General features: G+C 44.7%; 3 protein-coding genes and 1 long non-coding RNA gene across 4 annotated transcripts; 3 read left to right on the top strand and 1 right to left on the bottom strand.

Moving 5' to 3' along the window:
• Nucleotides 1-4,670: 4,670 nt before the first annotated feature.
• Nucleotides 4,671-9,944, bottom strand: LOC120896734. Its single transcript, XM_040301114.1, has one exon. The coding sequence runs from the start codon at nucleotides 9,919-9,921 to the stop codon at nucleotides 4,684-4,686; it is 5,238 nt and encodes a 1,745-aa protein (XP_040157048.1). The 5' UTR covers nucleotides 9,922-9,944; the 3' UTR covers nucleotides 4,671-4,683.
• Nucleotides 9,945-11,810: 1,866 nt separating this feature from the next.
• LOC120893921 lies at nucleotides 11,811-12,807 on the top strand. Its single transcript, XR_005738160.1, has 2 exons — nucleotides 11,811-11,983; nucleotides 12,059-12,807. It is a non-coding gene; the product is annotated as an uncharacterized LOC120893921 (long non-coding RNA).
• Nucleotides 12,808-18,505: 5,698 nt separating this feature from the next.
• On the top strand, nucleotides 18,506-19,561 carry LOC120893302 (uncharacterized protein K02A2.6-like). The gene has a single exon (XM_040295110.1). It carries the CDS (start codon nucleotides 18,506-18,508, stop codon nucleotides 19,559-19,561), a length of 1,056 nt encoding a protein of 351 aa, XP_040151044.1.
• Nucleotides 19,562-20,439: 878 nt separating this feature from the next.
• LOC120894887 (uncharacterized protein K02A2.6-like) lies at nucleotides 20,440-21,668 on the top strand. Its single transcript, XM_040297743.1, has one exon. The coding sequence runs from the start codon at nucleotides 20,487-20,489 to the stop codon at nucleotides 21,639-21,641; it is 1,155 nt and encodes a 384-aa protein (XP_040153677.1). The 5' UTR covers nucleotides 20,440-20,486; the 3' UTR covers nucleotides 21,642-21,668.
• The last annotated feature ends 2,040 nt before the right edge of the window (nucleotides 21,669-23,708 follow it).

Raw genomic sequence — 23,708 nt, 5'->3', positions numbered from 1 at the left:
GGCAAATAACAACTATGTGCATCGTGGTTAGTTTGATTGCAACAGTTAACACAGATGCGCATACGTCTCACGGTTTCCCATCTTCGTTCTATTGGCATATTTTTAAATTCTTGGAAATCAGTGGCTCAATGATCATAGCCACAAATGAGGCATCTAAATCAAGATCTAGGAGGTGGATTGTTATAAGAGTTGTTTCGTTGCTGCGGTCGAGTATTGCGATTGACAGATTGAATATTATGTGGGAGCCTTTGAGAATTGTCTTGTTTCTTAGTGGTTTCGGCTGTTAGCATTATTCCTAACTCTTCCGTAGGCTTCAACCATGTGGCAAAATCTTTCAATGTTTTTATCTTATTTTTCCCAGTTTTTCTATTATCATCTAGGAGGTGCATGTACCACCTTTCCTTTATATTAGGTGGAAGTCTTTGTGCTAAGTCTTTCAAGAGGCGTTAGTCGTTGAGGTATTCTTCTTGATCCAGCGTTGCCATGTTCACAACAAGGTTGTTTAAGGCGTGCATGAAAGCTGTGATTGACTTCGGCCTTTGCATTGTAGGATTCTCTACGTTCATTAATTCCTTCAACAGCGCGTTGTAAATCAAATCGGACGCTCCAAATTCTTGCCCTAGACGCTTTATAATTAAATCGACGTTCTGCGCATCGAGCATTAATCCGCCTACGCACGTCGCGGCCTCCCCCTTTAATGATCTTTGCAGGCGAGTTAGATTTTCCAAATTGGAAAATTTTCCTTCCGAAGAAGTTTTATCATAGGGTAAATGTACCAATAGTGGTGCAATTTGTGGTGGTACTGATGTATTTTAATGGATTTAAAGTGTCAGGAAGGACAATTTCAGAATATTTTAACTCATAGCAATTGGAATATGTTTTATCTTCACAATCTCAAAAAATTTTACCATGAAATACATCAAATTTACGAAAAAATACATATTTTTGTGACTGCTTCGTTGTACCTATGATGGTGGTATGGTTCCTATAGTCGTCGCATTGTGTTTCTATAGTGGTGGTAAACAAAGATGCATCAAAAACGGTGTATAATATCAATGAAACTTAGTTTAGAAGCTGTTTTAGTATGAATAGCAAGGATTACTACCATAATATTGGTTTCTTGCGTAATTTGATCGTAAAAAAATGTACAAATTTGATTGATGAAACTATTGACTAAAGTACTGCATCACACCTGTCGTCAACCTACACCCGGAAGAGTGTGCTTGATTTGAATTTTTCATTCAACCAGATGAGCGAATTTTGGCCTGTTTTTGGTAAATTACCTACATAAAACTCATTTCTGTTGCTTATTTTAGTGAAAACAGTACGACATGTCAAAAATGTCGTCAAAAAAATCTAAAAAGACCTGTTTTTAATGATTTTATAACTAAGACCACTATAGGAACATGCCTGTTTTGTGTACCTATAATGGCACTATGGTAAAAACACTTAAAAATGCATAAATATTGTCAAAAGGCAAATAATTTTAGTAAAACAATAAGATTACATAACATTTGTGTTGAAAAACTAGTAATTGCGTAGTTATGTGGTCGTTTAGAACGTTAACAGAAAAATGAGTTTCGTTATGAAATCCCAAGGATTTTGGACAAATGTTGAGACATTTCACAAAATAATGGATATTTCGGTCACTAAGTAACGGAATGGCCCCATTTAACTTTTAAACCCTTTGTAAATGGCTAAAGAATATTTCACACTAACTTAAATAACTTAATTACTTTTAATTTGCCCTATGAACCGCATTTTAGAGCAATAGCACCACTATTGGTACTACCACCACTATAGGTACATTTACCCTAAATGGATTTAAAATGCGTCCATTTTTTAAAATCCCCGTCGAAAATCGGAAGCTCCATCAAAGAGTCCTTTGTTGCGCGCTCCTTCAATGCGTCAACCATTCCCCTGATAAGCACTTCGGAAACTGAGCTAGAGTTGTTTGCCGAAGCGCTTGTCGATGCAACATTCCCTTCTTGCGTCTCGCGTTTTTGTGGTTTATCTCTTTTCTGTTTTTTTAATTCTGTTTGTAGCTCTAGAATTTGCGCAGCTAGTCTAGCAATATTGGGGCTCGTTTCCTCCAAGTCGTTTATCTTGGTTTCGAGTCGCTTTTGCATTTCGACCTGCTTTTCTATAACTCGCAGCATTTCCGCGCGATCTTCCTTCATTTTGACTATCTCCTCCCTTAAATGCCCTAGCTCGTTTTCTTCCCCTCCCTCAAAAAGTACAATTTTCTTCTTAGAATTGGCCATTTTACTCACGATTTCGCAGTATTACGCTTCGCTGGTGTTACTAGGCTTGTAACAATGTTGACGTTACGCTGCCGCTGCTCTGCTACCGCTGCTCTGCTACCGCTGCTCTGCTACTGCTGCTCTGCTACTGCTGCTCTCCTGCTGCTGTTGCACTTCTCACTTGACCGGGAATGGCGTCCTCCGGTTGCTGCTCGGGCGGGTGGCCCTTCTTCCTTCCTCGTTGGCCGGGAATGGCTTCCTCCGGCTTTCACTTCACTGCATTAACCGGGAATGGCGTCCTCCGGATAGCGGCTTGGGCGGGTGGCCCTTCTTCCTCGTTGGCCGGGAACGGCTACCCTCAGCATTCACTTTACTGCACTTCAATTCACTGCATTAACCGGGAATGGCGTCCTCCGGATAGCGGCTTGGGCGGGTTCCTCGTTGGGCGGGTTCCTCGTTGGCCGGGAACGGCTACCTCCGGCATTCACTTCACTGCATTAACCGGGAATGGCGTCCTCCAGTTGGCTTTTCCTTCCTGCCTTCCGTGCCGGGAATGGCGTCCTCCGGCGGGCTCGTGCAGAGAGTGAGGTCCAGGATCTTCTTTCCTTCTGGGCCGGGAATGGTCCTCCGGCTGGCACGGAACCTTCTCTTGCTCTGGGTCTTCAGGTAGAGTTACTTTCCTCTCTGGAGCCACCAATGTTCCCAGCACGTCAGGGCAATTAACCCGTAACGGTGCTCTCGTCAAAGCGAGGACGATTGGAAGCAACTCTGATCTTTTCGATCCCAAAGCCAACCAAATAAATAAGGCTTATTTGTTTGGCTGTGAGAAGTTCAATTTATTGCTCATTTTTAATGCGCGAGCCCTTCTCGCAACGCGTGCTATTGTAGCGATGCGTAATTTACACTTACGTGAGAAGGCCGGCCTTACATTTTTCTTTACTTCCTGAACTAACTTAGTTTCCTAATTAATTAATTAAACCTAAAATTCTACCTTACTAATCCTTAAATAACCGTATGATCCAAATTAAATTTCCTTAATTCACTTAATCCGATTTGTTAGCACGTTTTTGTGTTGACTGTGTTGGCTGCGTGAAAAATGTAAACACAACTGCTGTCACCGAGCGACCGAGATATGTAGATAAACCAAGTTAGAAAAGGTGCCGCTAGGTGGCGTAAAGGTTGTTATCAACTGAAAGAGGCAAACATATACATTGCGAAAGAGATGAAGAGACAAGATCCAGCCTCCGGTCATACACCCCATAAAGGTCGAGCATAAGGGCATAGACAGGAAACGGCGCGAAACTATTGCCAGTAGCAAAAGCGAGTGTGACCGGACAAGTTAAAAATATAGAATTTGCATCAAACGTTAAAAATCATTTTCTTATTTCAAACACCCGGAAAGAAATTGTTACCGAAGTAACACGATTCATTTCTTACTATCAATTAATCCAAATTAAACCTAACGCTCCTACGCTTATCCCTTATTTTACTTCCTATGCTCTCTATTGTCGCTTACTTCCGTAAGCAAGTTAGGATACGCTTACGCACGCATCTCAGGCATTGCTCTTCCGAGAAGAGCAATGCGAGAGCGGCGCGCCGTTGAGCCGATCCTAGCCGTTCGCTCCCCAACGGTCACCACCCAACGGTCACCAGCACTCAGAGATCCGCTGAGATTGATGCTGACTTTGAAGCTGAGTTGGCGAAATGTCTCAGCACCCGAAGTAACCCGAAGCCGAAGCGAACCCGAACAGAGTTCTGTACGAACCTTCGTTTAATTAGCCCCCTCCCCCTTTTTTGCCAGGATTTCTTTCCAAAATGATACAGTGCACACAATTATATCAAAACAATTCTGTTTATTGAAATTAATAACATTAATCTAACTTTTACAAAAATCAAAAACACATGCACTACACTGAACAACACTGAACTCAATTTAACATTAACGCACATTATTTAAAAACATTGTGAAATATATTCACGAAAAGTGGCTGGCTGTGATATTTGGAGGAAATTTGAATAGGAAAGTGTACACCTTTATCGCTGGTCGGTTTGCAACTGTATATTCGTTTGTCCTTTTTTGTATATAATAATTCATGCAGTTCATAGTTCATGCAGATCGAGCAGTTTCTAACGTCGAGTAGTTTATAACCTAATCTTAGTTTCCTAACGCTTTGTTTTATGCAATTCAAATTTATGTTCGAAAATAATTATTCTAATTCCAACATTCCCGGCCACCAAAGAAGAACTTCTTTAAATTTCATGCAAAATATAAATCCAAAAATGAGTTCAAAAAGAATTCAAAAACAGTTCGACTCTTGAACCTGACGCTTATCTCCTATCATACTGCTCGTGTGTGTAGATGTGTGAATGTGTGTTGCGTGTATCTTGTTCTGCCATGAGTGCGAAATGTAAACAATGTCGCGTGGCTTGCCGCTGCGCGTTACTCAGTGCCAGTGGTTTCCTTCTGCTCTAAGTTGCTAATTACGTCCGGATTAGGCAAAACTGCCAGACGATTAGCTGCGCGGACGATTTGCTTCCCTGAAGCAGTGCGCAGTGTAACGACGCGAACAACATCGTCCTTTCCAGGGTGTACTGCAACGATGCGCCCCATCGGCCACGAGGTAGGATGTACATTGTCTTCCTTAATAATCACCAGTGTATTTTCTTTCAGAACCGCTGATTTCCCGTTGCAATATTTGGCTCGAGCTTGTAACTGCTGCAGGTACTCCGGATACCATCGAGCCCAAATGGTTTGCAGATGTTTTTGTACCAACTGGTATTCCCTCAAATAGTTGCTCGGTGTCTCGGTGTAATCGATGATTGGTACCGCTTGCAGATTGCCACCGACGAGGAAGTGTCCCGGTGTCAATGGTTCCAAGTCCGACGGCTCATCGGATAGAGGTGTAATTGGTCGCGAATTCAAACATTGCTCTACCTGGGCAAGTAGGGTAAGCATGCTCTCCTGTGTGATGCTTGTTGTTCCTATTGTTCTGACTATATGCTTTTTAGCTGCCTTCACCGCCGCCTCCCATAAACCTCCAAAATGTGGTGCTCTTGGTGGGATAAACTTCCACTTCATATGATTCATCGCGCACCAATCAAATATAGCAGCTCGATCGTGTTCGTCGCTCTTTAGCATCTTGTAGACGCGATTCAGCTCATGTGCCGCTCCCTTAAAGGTGGTTGCATTGTCGGAATGCAGTTCACTGATTTGACCACGACGTGCAATCAAACGACGAAGTGCATTGATAAATGCTGTTGATGTTAAATCGCCAACCAGTTCGATATGTACCGCTCTTGTTGAAAAACATACAAATATGGCGATGTATGCTTTAATCGGACTTCTGTTGCGTATGGTTTGTTTTATATAGATTGGTCCGCAATAGTCTACTCCGCATACTGAGAATGGTCTTGTTGGTGTGACTCGTGATGTTGGCAAATCGGCGATACTTTGCTTAATAAGTGTGGGTTTGGCCTTAAAACATGCGTGGCAACTGTGGTACACAGACTTGCATAAATTGCGACCGCCAATTATCCAAAAGCTTTGGCGTAGTGTTGTTAAAAGCAGTTGTGGTGCAGCATGCAGCTTACTCAAGTGTATCGAAACAGCTAGTAGTGCGGACAGTGGATGTTTCGATGATAATATTACCGGGTGTTTTTCTGATTCCGACAGATGTGCGTTACTGAGCCGGCCACCAATGCGCAGAATACCTTGCGTATCTATGAAAGGGGAAATCCATTTCAGTTTGGAGTTCTTCGGAATCTCTTTGCCCTTCTGCAGGTGTTGTATCTCCTCGGAAAAGGTGTCTTGTTGCGAAAGATAACACAACTTGAGTTCTGCCGCCTTGAGTTCGTCTACAGTGAGCGGTGGGATATCCTTAGCATGGACCTTGTTTCCTACGCGGCGCTTTGCGTTTTGTATAAAGCGCAAACAATGTGCAACAACTCTTTGCAGTTTGTGGTAGATCGAAAATCGTGAGAACAAACTGTTTCGAAATTCGCAGATTAATGCTGTGCTTGCAACCCGTGACGATAGTCTTTCTTCTTCTGCGCTCTCATCTTCGCTTGGTGATGGTGTGTTCTGTGGCCATTCTTCCGAGTTGCGTGCTAACCAATGTGGCCCGTGCCACCAGCGCTCACACACTAGCAACTTTTCCGGCGTTAAACCTCGCGAAATGTCGTCTGCTGGATTGTCCGAGCCTGGAACATGCTTCCAGCATTGTATTCCAGCCGTGTGCTGAATTTTTGCAACCCTGTTTGCAACGAAGGGCTTCCATCGATTTGGTGCTGAATTCAGCCAGTGAAGGACAGTCATGGAATCGGTCCAACAGATGGTGGTAGCAGAAATTTTCAGTGATTGCTGGACTTTCTCGTAAAGAAGTGTGGCTAGTCGTGCTGCACATAATTCCAATCGAGCTATGGAATGTGAATTGGATAACGCAACGACCTTTGACTTGGCTGTTAGCAGCTGCACGGTGACTCCTTCCATGCTTTCAGCCCGAATGTAGCAACAAGCACCATATGCTAGTTGTGATGCGTCAGCAAAGATATGAATTTGCAGACTTGTTGCCGTGCATTGCGATATGTACCGTGGGACTGTCAAATTGCGTAGTGAAGATAATGTAGAGTGAAATTTCGACCATTCATGCTGTAAGTGCGATGGTAGCTCGCTGTCCCAGTCATATGCCTTTCCATGAATCTTGAGAGCCCATAGTTGCTGCATGAACATCTTTGCGATGATGATCGTTGGGCCCAGTAGCCCGAGGGGATCAAATATCTTGGCGATATATGACAAAATTAACCTTTTCGTCATGCTGGGTGTTGTAGGTGGTATCTCAATACGAAACCGTAGTGTATCAGTTGCCGGTTCCCAAACGATGCCTAGTGTGGATACTTGTTTCGAGCTCTTCCACTCGTGCGAGAGTTGTACCGCCACATCTTCTGAAGGAACGTTCTTCAATGCTTCGGAGCGGTTCGATGCCCATTTCTTCAGCGTGAAACCAGCTGAATTTAGCATGTCTGAGATTTGCCTTTGTATAACGATTGCTTCGGACAAATCATCGGTACCCGTTAGCAAATCATCTACGTAAAAATCGTTCATGACCGCGTTCATTGCCAAAGGATACTCTTCCTTGTGGTCAAGAGCAATCTGTTTGAGGGTCCTGGTTGCCAAAAATGGAGCAGAGGCTGTGCCGTACGTAACCGTCTGTAGCTCAAAGGTCGATATAGGATCTGCAGGATGTTCTCTGTACCGGATGCGTAGATAGTTACGGTCATGAGGGCTATGTAAAATTTGCCGATACATCTTCTCTACGTCTGCAGTGAGAGCAATGGCACGAGAACGAAACCGAAGGATAATCGATAAAAGATCTTCTTGAACGACTGGTCCCACTAAGAGTTTATCGTTCAATGAGTAACCACTCGAAGTCTTACAGGATGCATCGAACACGACACGCACCTTCGTGGTTGTGCTTGACTCTTTAACGACAGCGTGATGTGGGAGGTAGTAATGCTCTACCGAATCGTTTGCAGGACTGGTAAGCCGCTTCATATGCCCCAAATGCTCATATTCTTTCATAAATTTCACATACTCTTCTTTCATTTTAGCATTGGTGTTCAACCGCCGTTCGATAGAACGCAGTCTGCGATCGGCTATTTCCTTCGACTCTCCTAAAACGATATTAGGGTTGGAGTTAAATGGCAAACTAACGACATACCTTCCACTTGAGTTGCGAACAGTTGTTGCTGCGAAATGCTTCTCGCAAGCATTCTCCTCAACCGATAGCACAGGATCCTCGGCTATGGTTTCACTCTCCCAGAACCGCTGCATGGTCTCCTCCAGTGGGGTGTCGTATGCAGATAGATGGCACAGCCGCGGACCGACTGACGAATGATGAGTGTTGCCGGTGACAACCCAACCAAAGTGGGTTTCGACCAGCCACGGTTTGCCTCTACCGATAGAGCACTTGCGACCGGTGTGGAGCTCCCAGAACGTATCGCCTCCGATGACGATGTCGATTTGCCCCGGACTGTTAAAGGTGCTGTCCGCCAATGCCACGTCCGGCATTTTCCATGAAGAGACGTCCGTTGGTGATGTAGGGATGTTTGCGGATGGCGTGTCCAGAACCAAGAAAGTCATCTCCGTTGCGAAGGGTTGTGTCTTGGACTGAACGGTAGCGACTATGGAACCCTTGATCTGCTGTACTGCATTGCCGATGCCCGATACAGCAACGTTGACCCTTTTGCGACTCGTCAGCAGTTTCCGTGCGAACTCCTCAGCGATGAAATTAGACATGGATCCCGAATCCAACAACGCCCTTGCTTCATGGGTGTTCCCGTAGTCATCCTTGATCTGGATGTTTGCCGTCGCCAGAAACACATTGTCTTCATTCGACTGAGCTGACAATGTTACCGTTGCGGGTGGAGCATAGGGTGGTGAATGATGTAGAAGTGTGTGATGACGCTCACGACACGTGCGACACGAATAATCTGACTTGCACGCTCTAACCTGATGATTGCTGCTCAAACAGTTCCAGCACAGCCGCTTCGATGCGACGACGTCCCGTCGCTGTTGGACCTCCTTGGCGATGAACACTGGACAGTTGCGCAGTGTGTGGTCTTCGGAACACTCCAATGGACACTTCGGCTGTTGGGTGTGCGCAGTCGATGCAGCAGGAGCCGAGCGAGATGTAGCTGCATTCGCGATGAATCTCCGTTGCCCTGGTTGACGAATGAGACCGGCCACCTTGATACCACTAGCTGCTTGATCCTTCACGAAGTTGTTGGTCGATTTCAAGATTTGGATACGATCTTGCACGAAGTCGATCACATCCTTATATTTGTCCGTCGTGAAGTGCACGGAATGTTTCTCCCAAGCCAACAATGTCTCTCGATCCAACTTCATCAGCAGCATGTTTGAGAGGGGTGTGTCCCACGAGTCAACCGGTTCGTTCAGCTTTTTCAACCCGTTGACGAAGCGGGTGAATTCATCCACCAGGTGCGTGAGCTTGTCAACGCACACCAATTGCACTCCCGGAAGGTAGTGCAATTTGCGATAGTATTCGCGAATCAAAAGACGAGAATTGTCGTACCGTTTAAGAAGCGCCGCCCAGGTAACCGAATAGTTGTCCGCCGTTAAAGGTGTATGCTCGAAGGGTACCGCCGCGTCCCCCTTCAACGATGACAGTAAGTATTGTAGCTTCGCGATAGATGGAAGCTCGGCTGAAGCGTCGATCATTGCGATGAAGCGATCTCGGAAAGAAAGCCATTTTGTGTGATCTCCGTCAAATGTTGGAAGTTCGATTTTGGGCAAACGTAAATTTGGCGCGTGGGGTCGACCGAATGCAAGCGTTGAGGAAGCCAAGCCCGTTGTATCGTTGAGCGAACCTTCTTCCTTTGGCTGTCTTTCCCGTAGAAATGATTTTAGCTTGCGACAGCGTTCTTCAATGTCGATCCGTTCCATTATGCTGGCTTCGACCGCTTCGTCTTTATCTTCAAGCTCTTCCAGTTTCGAAACTGCGGTGAAAAACTCTTCCTTATGTTTCGCCAGATCTTCTAACACCTCCGGAATCTGCTTGGCATCATCACTCGAATATTTCGCCTGGAACCGTTCCAGCGATTTTATGTTCTCCAGGGCGATCCTCTTTTTCAGTTGCACTGCTTTAATTTTCTTATCCATTGCACAAAGAAAATACTGCGATATCACACGAAAATAACGAACAAAGCGATGGCGCGAAATTCAAAATGATGGCGTGTAACCGACCGTTGCCCTTGATGCGGGGCGATATGCGATGGCGGGAATTGTCACGGAATGACTTGCACACTTGACGACGAATACCGAATTCCACTCTTGATGCAGAATGAAACTTATTTCTTCTCCGTATATCACGATCCGGTTCGAAGGACCAAAAATGTGAAATATATTCACGAAAAGTGGCTGGCTGTGATATTTGGAGGAAATTTGAATAGGAAAGTGTACACCTTTATCGCTGGTCGGTTTGCAACTGTATATTCGTTTGTCCTTTTTTGTATATAATAATTCATGCAGTTCATAGTTCATGCAGATCGAGCAGTTTCTAACGTCGAGTAGTTTATAACCTAATCTTAGTTTCCTAACGCTTTGTTTTATGCAATTCAAATTTATGTTCGAAAATAATTATTCTAATTCCAACAAACATACTTTGCACACTCGTACAATGAATAAAATCACAAAATCGTCACAACACTTTCTGCTCTTCTTCACAGTTGCGTCAAATTCCTTTCGCTACACTGTACGGGCCAAAAACACACAAAACGACACAGCCACAGGTTTTGTTGTCTCCGTTCACCGTGATACACACATGAAATGGAAGAAAAATGTTATTAATTAGGAGCGGGGATGTTGGTTGATAATTTTAATCACTTTTACTTACCTCAAATTAAACAAAACTCCATTTTTCACGGGGTTTATCCGCTGACCTCCAAGCGCTGAAACATCACACAAGGACCAACCTCACTGAACTGAAAGTGAAGCCTACTGCGTTAATGTGTGTATGCGCTTCTACCAAGCCAACCGCGCCGTACTGCGTGTGTAGCCAAGAGCGTGTGTGTGTATATTTGCACCACTGGACACAGAGCACAAATCTCACCGCACAGCAGAGCGTCTGTCGCCAAGTGTATGCATGTGTGTATTTGCACCACTGAATTCTGAAGTCCACCGCACCGCACCACACAGCGTGTATCGCCAAGTGCGTGGCTGTGTGTAGTATCACCGTCGACTGCAGAAAACTACCTGCACTAGAACAGAGCGCTGGTGTGGCCAAATGTGTGCATGTGTGTACTTGCTCCACTGAAAGCCGGTATCGCACCAGATTTCGGGTGTCGCCTCCCCCAGGACAATCGCATGGCAATCGGATTGAACGCGCAACATTTTCCATACAATCCGTAGTGTTGCGTTTTCTTCGCGCCAACTTTGCCTGTATTTTCAATGAGCCAAGCGATTTTACCCCCTCCTACACGCATTGTATCCTACAGCACGCTTGACGCGGCAACGTTCACCACATACACACACACATCTCCACACTCAGGGTACGACATCTTCCCTGTTGCTGTTCTGGACTCAGACAAAATTTGTGTTTCTACACTTATTGTTAAAAAAAGTAGTAGCTCTTAGGATCTGAATTTACAAACAAATATCAAAATGTTATGTTCTGCTAATGATATTGCACTAAATTTAATTGCACTACATTAAGTTTTTACATATCTTTCGTAAAAGTTCGTCAGAGTATGAAAATGTCGATTCAATTTGTCATGAATAACTTGAATTTTAAGATTTTCGCGCATAAAATTATGACGCGCGCTGTCTGTGCGGCGGCGTAAGTCGCTACTCGTATAGCCGTCTCGCTTCTTCTTGTGTGTGCTTTACCGTTGCTCACCGCTTCAAGAACATTGCTGCTCACACACACGTCAGTCTGTGGCAAACAATTGGAGGGGGAGGATGTGTCGGTTTGCTCCAGAAATCGTGTGTGATTTTGGTGTTCTGGATTTGGTTCCATCACTGTTTGTTTTGGTGGAATTGAAAAGGTAAGAATCATCAACCGATGTAAAAGTGTGAGAGTAAGATGATGCTGATGGTGACTGATGCTTTTCTTTGTTTCTTTTCCTGCTTTCATCCACTGATGGCGTCGAGCATCGCCGAGGATGTGATCGAATGCGGAATATTCTAAACGAGGAGCTTCATTCCGGATTTTGTTTGCAATAAGGTAAGTTATGATAACACACAAAGCATACCAAAAAAGAGTGAGTAATCTTATTCTTAACTATCATTTCTTCAACAGCGCTGAACTCATCCTCCAGCTTACAACGAACGGTCAACGGATGAGGAAGGAGAGGAGGGACGGCAAAGGTACACGCAAAAACGTGCACACCTCAGCCTTGTCGGAGAACGAGAACACGGGAGGGGGAGACCGGCAACGTAGGTTCTATACGTTCTTCATTTACGCTCCCTCGTGCGTTCGTGCTTGCGTGCGCGCGCGCGTCTATGTGTGTGTATGTGTGTGCATGCCTGCGTGCGTGGCTGTGTGTGTTTTTGCCGCTTCGCTTAACGAGATCCTACGGGATCACCTTGTGAAAAACACCAAGAGAGGGGGAGGGGTAGGTGTATGTGTATGTGTGTGTATGTGTGCTTGCATGCGTACGTGGTTGTGAGTGTGTTTTTTGCTGTTTCGCGATCTCCTACGGAATCAAAAGGGGGTAGGGGGGAAACACGAGGGGGGGGAGGAATGAGGTGTGTATTTGTGTGCTAGCCTGCATGCGTGCGTGGCTTTGTCTGTGTGTGTTTTTGCGTTCGCGTTCTCCTACGGGATCACCTTGCGAAAAACACCATGGGGAGGAGAAGGTGTGAGTGTGTTTTCTCTTCTTTGTCGTTTCGCACTCTCCCGTGGGTCTCCTTGTGTGCGTTAGTTTTTTTGTTTTTTAAGAAGAAAAAAAATACTTCGAAAAATACCAGTGGGGAGGGTGTGAGTATGAATGAAAGAATGTGCTTAGAAAAAGAATGTAGAAAATAAAAAAAATATTGAACAACGGATTCGTAAGTGTGTTTGAACTCATTGCTATCCGAAAAAAAGCGCGAGGGGGCTCTTGAAATGTAGTACACATGTATGCAACATCTATCGTGTCGCCGCGACGGTGTATCTCGCTCAATCCGTTAAGGCCGGGCTACATTGACCGTACTCGCAAGTGTAATTTCGATTTTCACTAGCGCATCTGGCGGCGGCTGACCGAAGCATTTTGCCAAACAATTTGGAGCCGCTTCAAAAAATATGTTATTTTTCCATGTTTTTCACTTAAATTGAACCAGAAAAGTTTTAAAAAAGGTAGATGCATATATTCTACACGCATTGCATCCATTTTCATGACAAAAAACGATGGAAAAACTACTTATTTTTGATATCCGGCATGACCATTCCCTCGATGAATAAAAAAAGCTTCCACCAGCCGCCGCCAGATGCGCTAGTGAAAATCAAAATTACACTACGAAGTACGATCAATGTAGCCCGGCCTTTAAGCCTAAAAAGTGCTTCTATCGGATCGTCTAATCGGGCGCCATTTAATCAATCCGTTAGCGAAAAGTCGCATGGATTTTGGTACCGGGGCTTGTGCGAGCGTGTGTGTTATTGTCACAGCACACTCGTTCGTCATTTTTTTTCGTTTTTTCGCTTGAGCCACTCGATTTCGTTCTTCGCTGATTTTGGCAGCGCACGAAGGGGGTTCGGTTTCAACTTCCAACAACAACAACCACACGAGGGGGCTCGTGGATACTCACGAAGGAAAAATCACTCAAAATAGAGCGAGAGACAGATAGAAAAAGCGAAAGGTCAATATAAAATCTTCGGCTTTTGACCGTTGGGTCATTCCTAGCTTGCCCTCTCCTTCAAACATGCCATTCTGCTACGTTTAGCCTCTCTCTCCCATCCTAGTCTCCTGAGAGCGGCACATCGTTAGACCAGAAGAGTCAAACTATTAGGGGGTGGCGAACCACTACCGGGCTATCACAAATATTATATTTTCGTCAGCGACACTGATAAAAGGCAATTAGCAAAGTATTGAATTGATTTGTGCAAGTAAGCTTAAATAATTACCTTTCAACTACTCCACGATCCTAGGGATAATCACCTGCTCTACGCGGACTACACCAAAATCCAGGGACCAGACGACCATCGCATACTCCAGGCTTCACTAGAAGACTTCGATAATTGGTGCACGCGAAACTTCTTAACCATTTGTGTTGATAAGTGTGTTACCATCACCAGCCGTTCGCGCTCTCTAGTGCATTTCGACTACACGCTAAACGGACAAACTTTGCAGAGAGTCAATTGTGTCAAGGACTTGGGTGTTCTCGTTGACGCGAAACTCACGTTTGAGCAATACCTTGATCAGGTTGTGACGAGATGCAGCCAATTGTTCGGTTTAGTCGTTAAAATGACTCGCGAGATCTCTGACCCAATCTACGCCAAAATTCTTTATTGTGCTATTATTCGGTCAGTGCTGGAGTATGGCAGCGTTGTGTGGTGGCCCTCCTCTGCTTGAGGGATTGCGCGCTTGGAGTCCATCTAGCGTAGGACTACCCGTTTCACGCTCCGTTCGTGGAGCAGCAACAACGACTACACAACAAGGTGTTTGTTGCTCGGGTTACCCCAACTCGACGACCGAATACGAAATGCTAGGCTGGCTTTTATCGTTGGACTTCTCGGTAGCATCGATTGTCCGGCATTGCTCTCGTCGATACAGCTATACGTGCCTGCAAGAACCCTCCGCCCTCGGGCGATGTTGGCCATCCCAGAGACAAGGACCGCCTTTGCCTCCCGAGACCCGTTTTTGCGTATATGTCTTGCTCTGAATGCGGCATCTGATGCGTATGAGATAGCAAATGTGAGCCGGCATGACGATAGCAAATGTGTTGAGTCGCATTAATTTGCTTCGCGCATCTCACCAGAATCTTTAGCGTCCCTGTTATTGTTGTGTAAAGTGTGTGACTATATATGTTATATTGTACTCTTACATATATCAAGTGGGCTTTTGAGGTCCGTCGATCATTTTAATAAATAAACAAAATAAACAAATAAACTATAGGGGCCCAGTAGAGGGATCCTGAGAACCCCCTTGGCAAACAAACCATTAAAGTGTGTTTGATTCAAAACCTAATGCATATTGTTGCACACCCTCCCCCCCCCTTCCTCCCCGCTTTTAACGCTTAGGGCTCCCAACACTCTAAATCCACCACTGACTTCGACAAGAGCCACATCGTACCGATTTCATGCAATAAAAAGCTATAAAGTTCAACTATGTTCGGTACACGTTCTTAACAAGCCTTCAAGTTCCATTACAGGGTTTTCCATTCCAATTAACAACTGTCCACAGTCAACTAGCAATCCTCGATTTGAAAAACACGAATGTCTACCACTTACAAACAAGTCAAGCCGTTTTTGGTACACTGTCCATTTCAATTTCACAATTGTCGTCTTCGAAAACACACGTCAGATGCGGCACGGGTTTGGCTGGAACGTGTATCACTTGTCTGTAAGAATTGAACCATGTTGTAAACAGGTCTTGATTGAATATCAGAATATGGGAAAGCTGAGCAATTTGGACATGTTAAACAGTTTTATCATTTGGTTTTAGTTATTCTTGGATCGTTACAGTTTTTAGGTTATTTTGGGAAGTTGTAATTTTTTTTCACTGACTACAAGTAAAAGCACCGATAAATGTCAAAATTTCTGCATTGTGTTGAAAGATTAAAGTATACATAAAATGCCTAACATGTCCATGTTGCCCAGCTGTCCCAACTACAAGTGATACACGTTCCAGCCAAACCCAAAACAAAACGTGCCGCATCTGACGTGTGTTTTTGAAGACGACAATTGTGAAATTGAAATGGACAGTGTACCAAAAACGGCTTGACTTGTTTGTAAGTGGTAGACAATCGTGTTTTTCAAATCGAAGATTGCTAGTAGACAGTGGACAGTTGTTAATTGGAATGGAAAACCCTGTATAAACCATACACATCAGGCTAAACAGCTGCAAAGTTCCTGAGAGTACCGAGTTAAAAAGTTAAAAAGCGCCATAGTTCTGCAAAGTACTTCTTGTCTCTTTACACTTTGACCGCCGGCCTGACGTCACAGTTTTTCGAGTGAATACGTAGCGCATGGCAAGAGAGTGATGAGAGCGACAATTTCTCGTGCGATTGTTATCACTCTTTTGTTTCATTGCGATAAGCGGCGTAGCACATGTCGTTCTCGTTCTCTCTTTCCTACCTCATTCGTTATCAAGAGAATTGCTGAGCGTCAGATACAGAGCTGAGCGGTGAACAAAGCCGTCATGCGATTTCATATGACGCGGCGCTTAAAGTGTGTAAAGTGTTAGCCACAAAGTACGACATTGGACCGATTTCTCGTTAAACAGCTTCAAATCAGCTATAGAGTTCGAGCTGGCTATTTGGGAATTAGCGTAGAATAGCGTAGGCCCGCGTCTATCAACTTGTTGCGGCAACATTTGTTCAATGGCAACATTTATTGATTTTTCTGTTTATTTAAAAAATTGTGCACGTATTTCCTCACAAAAACATTTTAATATTAAGTTTAAATTATGTTTTATCCGTTTTGATATGCAAACAAGTCCGAACATGTTCCTGCAAACAATACATAAACATGAAACAAATCGATTGGTTTCTTTTGCAACAAAAATGTTCCCGCAACATGAGTTTGACAGTTCGTCCATACACAGAAAACTTTTTTTTACTGAACTTCAGTAAAATTTTACTGAATTTTTTTTAACTGAAGTTTCAGTAATCCTTTCAGTAAAAAGAATGTTTACTGAATCATTCAGTAATGTCCGGTGCTCACCAAAATGACAGCTCGTTTACTGAAATCCCAGTAAAGCCATTCTCATATTACTGATTTTTCAGTAGTTGGTAGCGATTAAAAAATGACGAAATACTTCTTTTAAATTGAGTTTTTATTGATGCGCAGATATTGCCAGTCGCTCAGTTCATATTAATACATGTTTCGTGTTGTTTTATACAGTTTTTATACTGTATTTCACCGCCGCAAGTGTAGATGGTTCAATAAGCGCTCACAGACACCACGCAATTTCAGCAAGCACAGTGGATTGTAGCAAGTATTTTAAACACCAACACGGCTGCCAATTCTTTTAAATTAATCCCGTAAGCCGAAATATCACCTGAAATTTCACCAGGGTGCCTGTAAGCGCCTACAAAATCAACTTTTTGCACATCACGAGCAAGTAGGTACCGCATTGTTTTGTTTTGATGTTCTAACTGACAGGTTGATTTGACAGAATGAATTGCTGCATTTTCAGTAATTTGTTTTACTGATATCCATTGAAACGACTAATTTGACACTTATTTTACTGATTTTCAGTAAAATGTTTATTACTGAAATGCATTCAGTAAATTGTTTAGCCGAAAGTCAGTAAAAACATGACATTCATACTGAAAATCAGTAAAATATTCTATTACTGAACCGTTTCGGTAAAAAACTTTACTGAAGCAGGATGAGAAAATTTGCTGTGTACGATTTGGCAACAAAGGTCCCGCAACATTTTCATAGACCCGGGTCGTAGGAAATTTAGTAGAATTTGTATTGTGATTTTGAAAAATATGCAAGAAAATGAGGTGAAAATACGTATATGAATAACAAATAAGCATATCTTCCCAAGCGACAAAATCGACATGCTTTCTCGCTCTCTCAGGTTTACTGATCTATTGGGTAGAATGAGAAAGCATGTCGATTTTGTTACTTGGGTTTATTTTTAAAAAATGTGTTGAGACATTTTTAAGGCAGTTTTGCACAAGTTCACGATTTAAGTAACACTACCGAAAACTGGTACTGTTATGGCCCAACGTGTGCGAACAGACAGCGTCCACGGGCCTGCCCACGCCCGAATGCAGAGCCGATGGCAAACGATTCTATCTTACCCATTAACATGAGAGGGACAGAGCTAATACCCCGAACGTACCCGAAAGGTATGCATGCTTCACTCATCAGGATCTAAAGGCAAGGACAAGGCAAAAGAGACACAGAAAAATTTCCTCACGGCTACACATGTCCTTTTGATGCGTTGTCTATGCGTCTCGCTCGGTATCACAGCGGCATACGGCAGGTAAGCAGTACAAATGCTGCTACCTGATACGCACACATATTTATCGAACACAACTGTTCGGTTCGGCTCGGTAAACTTCACGAGGACGCCGGAACACAAGGGCGCAGACATTTTCATGATTTTGTATGACTTCGGCTGTTTTGGACCATACGTTTAGGCGCAGGCAACCTGCCTAACACATTAGGCCACTCACCGACGACAGGCAAGGGTCTTCGTGTGATGTGTGAGTGTAGGAGGTCGGGTCTCTCGGGAGAATGAGAGGGCATCAAGCGGGAACCGAGCGGCGGTCGGGCACTCGGTACGGACAGGCAGAAGGGCAACGACAGTATCAGTGAATACACGGTTTTTACCTACATCGTAAGCTTAAACCCTTCCCGCGTTGTTGGCCGTTGTTGAGTAGCGCAACATATCACAACAGTGGCGACGAGAGTAAAAGAAAAGAGAGACTATTTTATTCCAAACAAGTATTTATTTCTTTTATCGAACCCGACGAATTTTAATTTGCGTGCTATTTGTTAAAATTGTGTCGTTTATGGAACTCTAAGTGTTTTATATTGTGTGTATCGCGCTAATAAGACGGGACAATTTCGCGTAAGCGTAGAAGGATGTTAAACCCGGACGAAATGATGGAGGATGAAGAACATCAACGTTTATCGCAAAATTGGGGAAACGCGGGTTTTAGCAACGGGCAGCAACAACAGCAACAGCCATTGCCAAACAGTGCAGCGTTACCAGCTCAGCCACAGTCGCAGAACATGGCCGGAGCGCCATCGCAGCAAGGTGCATCGACCTCGAGCCCGGACGCTGGGCTTTCGCAGATGATTCAACTATTGCAGCAGCAAATGAGTCAGCAACAACAGCTTATGACGCAAATATTGCAATATCAACAGCAACCGGCAGCACAGTTGCTACAGCATCCACAGCAGCCACAGCATCCACAGCCTCCGCAACAAAGTTCGACACCGACAAACCCCGAGCTTATCCTCGAAGCTTTAGCAAGCAATATAAGTGAATTCCGGTATGATGCAGAGTCGGGAGCAACATTTAAGGCATGGTTTGAGCGGTATGAAGATCTGTTTCTACGGGACGCTTCCCGACTCGACGACGGTGCAAAAGTAAGGCTCCTAGGACGTAAGCTGGGCACCGTAGAACATGCACGTTATACCAGTTTTATTTTACCCCGCGCACCCCGTGACATGTCATTCGATGAGACAGTTGAAAAATTAACGGCGCTTTTCGGCAGAACAGAGTCTCTACTAAGCAAACGCTACAAGTGTATGCAGATAGCTAAATCGTGCAAAGAAGATCTGCTCACGTTTGCTTGCCGTGTGAATAGGGCGTGTGTCGATTTTGAGTTCGCTGGGATGAATGAGGAGCAATTTAAGTGCCTTATCCTGGTTTGCGGGCTTAAGGAAGAAATCGATACCGACATGCGCAATCGGCTGCTTGCCCGCATTGAGGAGAAGAATGACGTTACATTGGAGCAACTATCGGCGGAATGCCAGCGTATAACTAATATAAAGGTGGATAGCGCGTTGATCGCTAATGATCACGGAGAACGAGTGTTTGCGGTGAAAAACGGTGGCCAAAGATCGCATCAACAGCAGTTTTATCGGCAGCAGTACCAACCTTTCGGTCAACAAACTCAGACACATCCCTGAGGAAGCACCATGTATTTACAAAAGCCAACGAATGCGTGCTGGTCGTGCGGTGGTCCCCATTGGAAGAGAGAATGTCCATATAAGTCACACGTATGCACGGATTGCGGAAGATATGGACATCGGGAAGGATATTGTGAAAGAGCAAATCGATTTCAGCGACAGGACAACAAGAGAGGGAGCACACAAGTTGCAACGCGAGTCGTAAACGTAAATGTGTGCAACGTAGAAGCAAGGCGGAAATATGTGAACGTGTTGATAAATGGAACACCTGTTAAGCTGCAGCTCGATACGGCGTCCGATATCACAGTGATCAGCGAGGGGCTATGGAGGGATGTCGGACAGCCTCCTTTGATGGCAGCAACTGTAAAAGCGAAGACAGCCTCGCAAAATTATCTGCAACTAAAGGGTGAGTTTGATGCATCAATAACCATCGCTTCTAGAACTCAACAGGCAACAATCCGAGTCGCACGGGCCAACCTTTTCCTGCTGGGAGCGGACGTGGTGGAAGCTTTTGAGCTCGGATCAATCCCGATGGACCAGTTCTGTAGTAACATCGATGCTGTCAAATTATTTGTCTGCAAACTGCGTTATTAGCATGGATGAGCCAACCCGATCCAGCAGCGTTACAGATAGTTCACGTTAGATGGCGTGGGTTGGTCTAAACACATATATACATAGGGACAGGCACAACGACAGGCACGTTACATGGCGTGAGCTTGTCTTAACACATATATACATAGGGACAGGCGAGATGAGCGGCATTCAGTCGCAAGAATTCATAAAAGCCAGTAATAAATTTTGAACTTTGTTTACAACGAATGTTAAAAATATTACTATTTTACTTTCCTATCGAAATTTTGCGACAGATGCGGTGAGTACACCTGAGTCAGTATGGGAGAAGCGTTTTCCGACAGTTTTCAAGGGCATGGGGCTTTGTTTAAAATCGCGCATAAAATTGGAAATAAAAGAGGGCAGTCACCCTGTATTTCGTCCTAAGCGCCCCGTGGCTTATGCAATGCTACAGACTGTCGATGAAGAACTGGACCGTTTGGAAGCCCTGAAAGTCATTACTCCCGTGGATTACTCGGATTGGGCTGCCCCTATAGTGGTTGTACGGAAGGCAAATGGAAAAATCAGGATTTGCGGTGATTACTCGACAGGGCTGAATGACATCCTACGACCACATGAGTACCCGCTTCCACTGCCAGAGGACATTTTTGCTAAGTTAGCCCGATGCCAAATTTTCAGTAAGATTGATCTCTCCGATGCTTTTCTTCAGGTGCAGATTGATGAAAAATTTCGCCCGCTGCTAACAATAAATACCCATCGTAGGCTATACCACTACAACCGTCTACCGCCCGGCATAAAAATAGCCCCAGCAGCATTTCAACAACTGATTGATACCATGTTGGCAGGAATAACAGGAGTTTGCGGCTATATGGATGATCTCATAATTGGAGGCATGTCAGATAAAGACCATGATAATACGCTAAATCTTGTACTAAAACGAATTGAGGAATTTGGTTTCACATTACGACCTGACAAATGTGTGTTTAAAATGTGTCAGATTAAATATCTCGGGCATGTAATCGATGGCAGGGGAATACGTCCTGACCCTGAAAAGATTAGCGCTATACAGAATTTACCAGCCCCCACCGATATTGCCGGAGTTAGATCTTTCCTAGGGGCAATTAATCATTATGGAAAATTTGTTCCAATGATGCGCGATCTAAGATTCCCCCTTGATAATCTTCTAAAGAACGAAAAACAATTTAAATGGACAACAGAATGCGAAGCAGCTTTCAAGAAATTTAAAGAAATACTGTCATCAGAGCTGCTATTAACACACTACGATCCTACGGCAGAAATAATTGTATCAGCAGACGCTTCATCCGTTGGAATCGGAGCTACTATTAGCCATACATTTCCAGATGGAAGCGTTAAGGTTATACAGCATGCTTCACGAGCGCTGACCAAGGCGGAGTTTAATTACAGTCAGATTGATCGCGAAGGCTTGGCCCTCGTTTATGCAGTTACCAAGTTTCATAAGAAGCTATACGGCCGTCATTTCAGACTCTAAACAGACCACCGTCCCCTGCTCCGGATTTTTGGCTCGAAGAAAGGCATTCCCGTCTATACAGCTACCAGATTACAGCGATTTGCCCTGACCATGCAGCTGTACGACTTTTCTATTGAGTACGTGCAATCAGGACATTTCGGGAATGCAGACATCCTCTCGCGGCTTATAAGACACCACGTGAAACCGGAACGCGAATACGTAATCGCCAGCCTTAGCTTGGAGGAAGATATAAGGTCAGTAGCAGTGAATGCAATAATTAATTCCTCTCCTCTTTGTTTTAGAGACGTAGAACAAAGTACGCAATCGGATTCTTTGCTGCGAGAGGTTTATCGTTATATACAAGAAGGCTGGCCGCGTGAGACTAGCTACGGCTCGGAATTAGCGCATTTCCATGACCGCAAAGAGGCATTATCGACGGTTGAAGGGTGCATTTTGTTCGGGGAGAGGCTGGTTATACCCGCAGACCTGCGAACACAGTGCTTGGAACAGCTCCACCGTGGTCATCCAGGAATCCAACGGATGAAATCGCTTGCGCGAAGTTATGTGTACTGGCCACTGATGGACAATGAAATAGTACAGTACGTAGCTACTTGTGAACTATGCGCAGCGGCTGCCAAGTCACCAGCTCAAGCAATACCAGCACCGTGGCCGAAACCTTCCGGCCCTTGGCAACGACTACATGTGGACTACGCTGGGCCAATTCAGGACGCCTACTTCCTAGTAGTGGTGGACGCGTTTTCCAAGTGGCCAGAAATTATAAAAACTTCCACAACTACTACACGAGCTACGGTTGCCATATTACGAGGATTATTTGCACGTTTCGGAATGCCCCTTACAATTGTGAGTGACAATGGGCCGCAATTCACAAGTGATGCATTTAAGGAATTCTGTGAGAGCCGCGGCATTCAACATATAACTTCGCCACCATTTCATCCGCAGTCCAACGGACAGGCAGAGCGGTTTGTAGACACCCTAAAGCGCGCATTAAGAAAGATACAAACAGGAGACATGTCTATAGATGAGGCGCTGGACACTTTTCTGCAGTCTTATCGTACCACGCCTAATCCGGCGCTTGAGGGGAATGAAACGCCAGGGGAATTGATGGTTAAGTTTCCCGTAAGAACCCACCTCGATCTTTTGCGCCCGCCAACTGTAATTGAAAGGGAAACTAATATCGTTTATGGAGGATTTATGCCAGGTGACGCTGTTTTAACAAAAGTGTATGGGCGAAATTCATGGAGATGGATATCGGCTGAAGTGATAAGTAAGTTGGGGAACGTCATGTATCAACTAAAAGGGTCAGATGGCAGAATGCTCCGAAGACATCAAAACCAAATGCGGAAGCGAGCATCGAAGGACATCCCTCAGATACTGCAGCCAGGTAGCGAATCCATTCAACTACCCATTGATGTTATACTGGATGAATGGAAACTTCCGTTGGTGAGCGATGAATTACCACTAACCGATACGTCAGGAGGATCGTGCTCGGACCCTCTCCCTCAACCACTCTCCCCGGAGCGGACGGCACCCCCGGAGACCAGTACTACCATGTTACGTTCACCTCGTCGGTCTTCAAGGAATAGAAGACCCCCGCGATGGTTCGACGCGTTCGTGTTTTAAAGGGGGAGATGTTATGGCCCAACCTGCCTAACACATTAGGCCACTCACCGACGACAGGCAAGGGTCTTCGTGTGATGTGTGAGTGTAGGAGGTCGGGTCTCTCGGGAGAATGAGAGGGCATCAAGCGGGAACCGAGCGGCGGTCGGGCACTCGGTACGGACAGGCAGAAGGGCAACGACATTATCAGTGAATACACGGTTTTTACCTACATCGTAAGCTTAAACCCTTCCCGCGATGTTGGCCGTTGTTGAGTAGCGCAACATATCACAACAGGTACAGTTACCCTATTAGCTTTTGAATTTGCAAAACTGCGATCTCCCATACAAAATGTTTGGTCCTACCCCGGGTAGGCGGTCGTAGACAAATAAAAAAAATCAAAAACATTTGATTTTTTTTCAACGCAGTAGTGTACAATCTGTTCCCGAGTTACGCGGTTCTCGATTTCGC

This window comes from Anopheles arabiensis, chromosome 2 (genome assembly GCF_016920715.1).
Source record: "Anopheles arabiensis isolate DONGOLA chromosome 2, AaraD3, whole genome shotgun sequence".
NCBI classification, from domain to species: Eukaryota; Metazoa; Arthropoda; class Insecta; order Diptera; family Culicidae; genus Anopheles; species Anopheles arabiensis.
This window is presented reverse-complemented; position numbering and strand designations above follow the sequence as displayed.

Bases quoted from the DNA above. Each gene is read 5' to 3' on its own strand.
- LOC120893302 (XM_040295110.1), top strand. From the start codon at position 18,506: ATGTTAAACCCGGACGAAATGATGGAGGATGAAGAACATCAACGTTTA.
- LOC120896734 (XM_040301114.1), bottom strand. From the start codon at position 9,921: ATGGATAAGAAAATTAAAGCAGTGCAACTGAAAAAGAGGATCGCCCTG.
- LOC120894887 (XM_040297743.1), top strand. From the start codon at position 20,487: ATGGGGCTTTGTTTAAAATCGCGCATAAAATTGGAAATAAAAGAGGGC.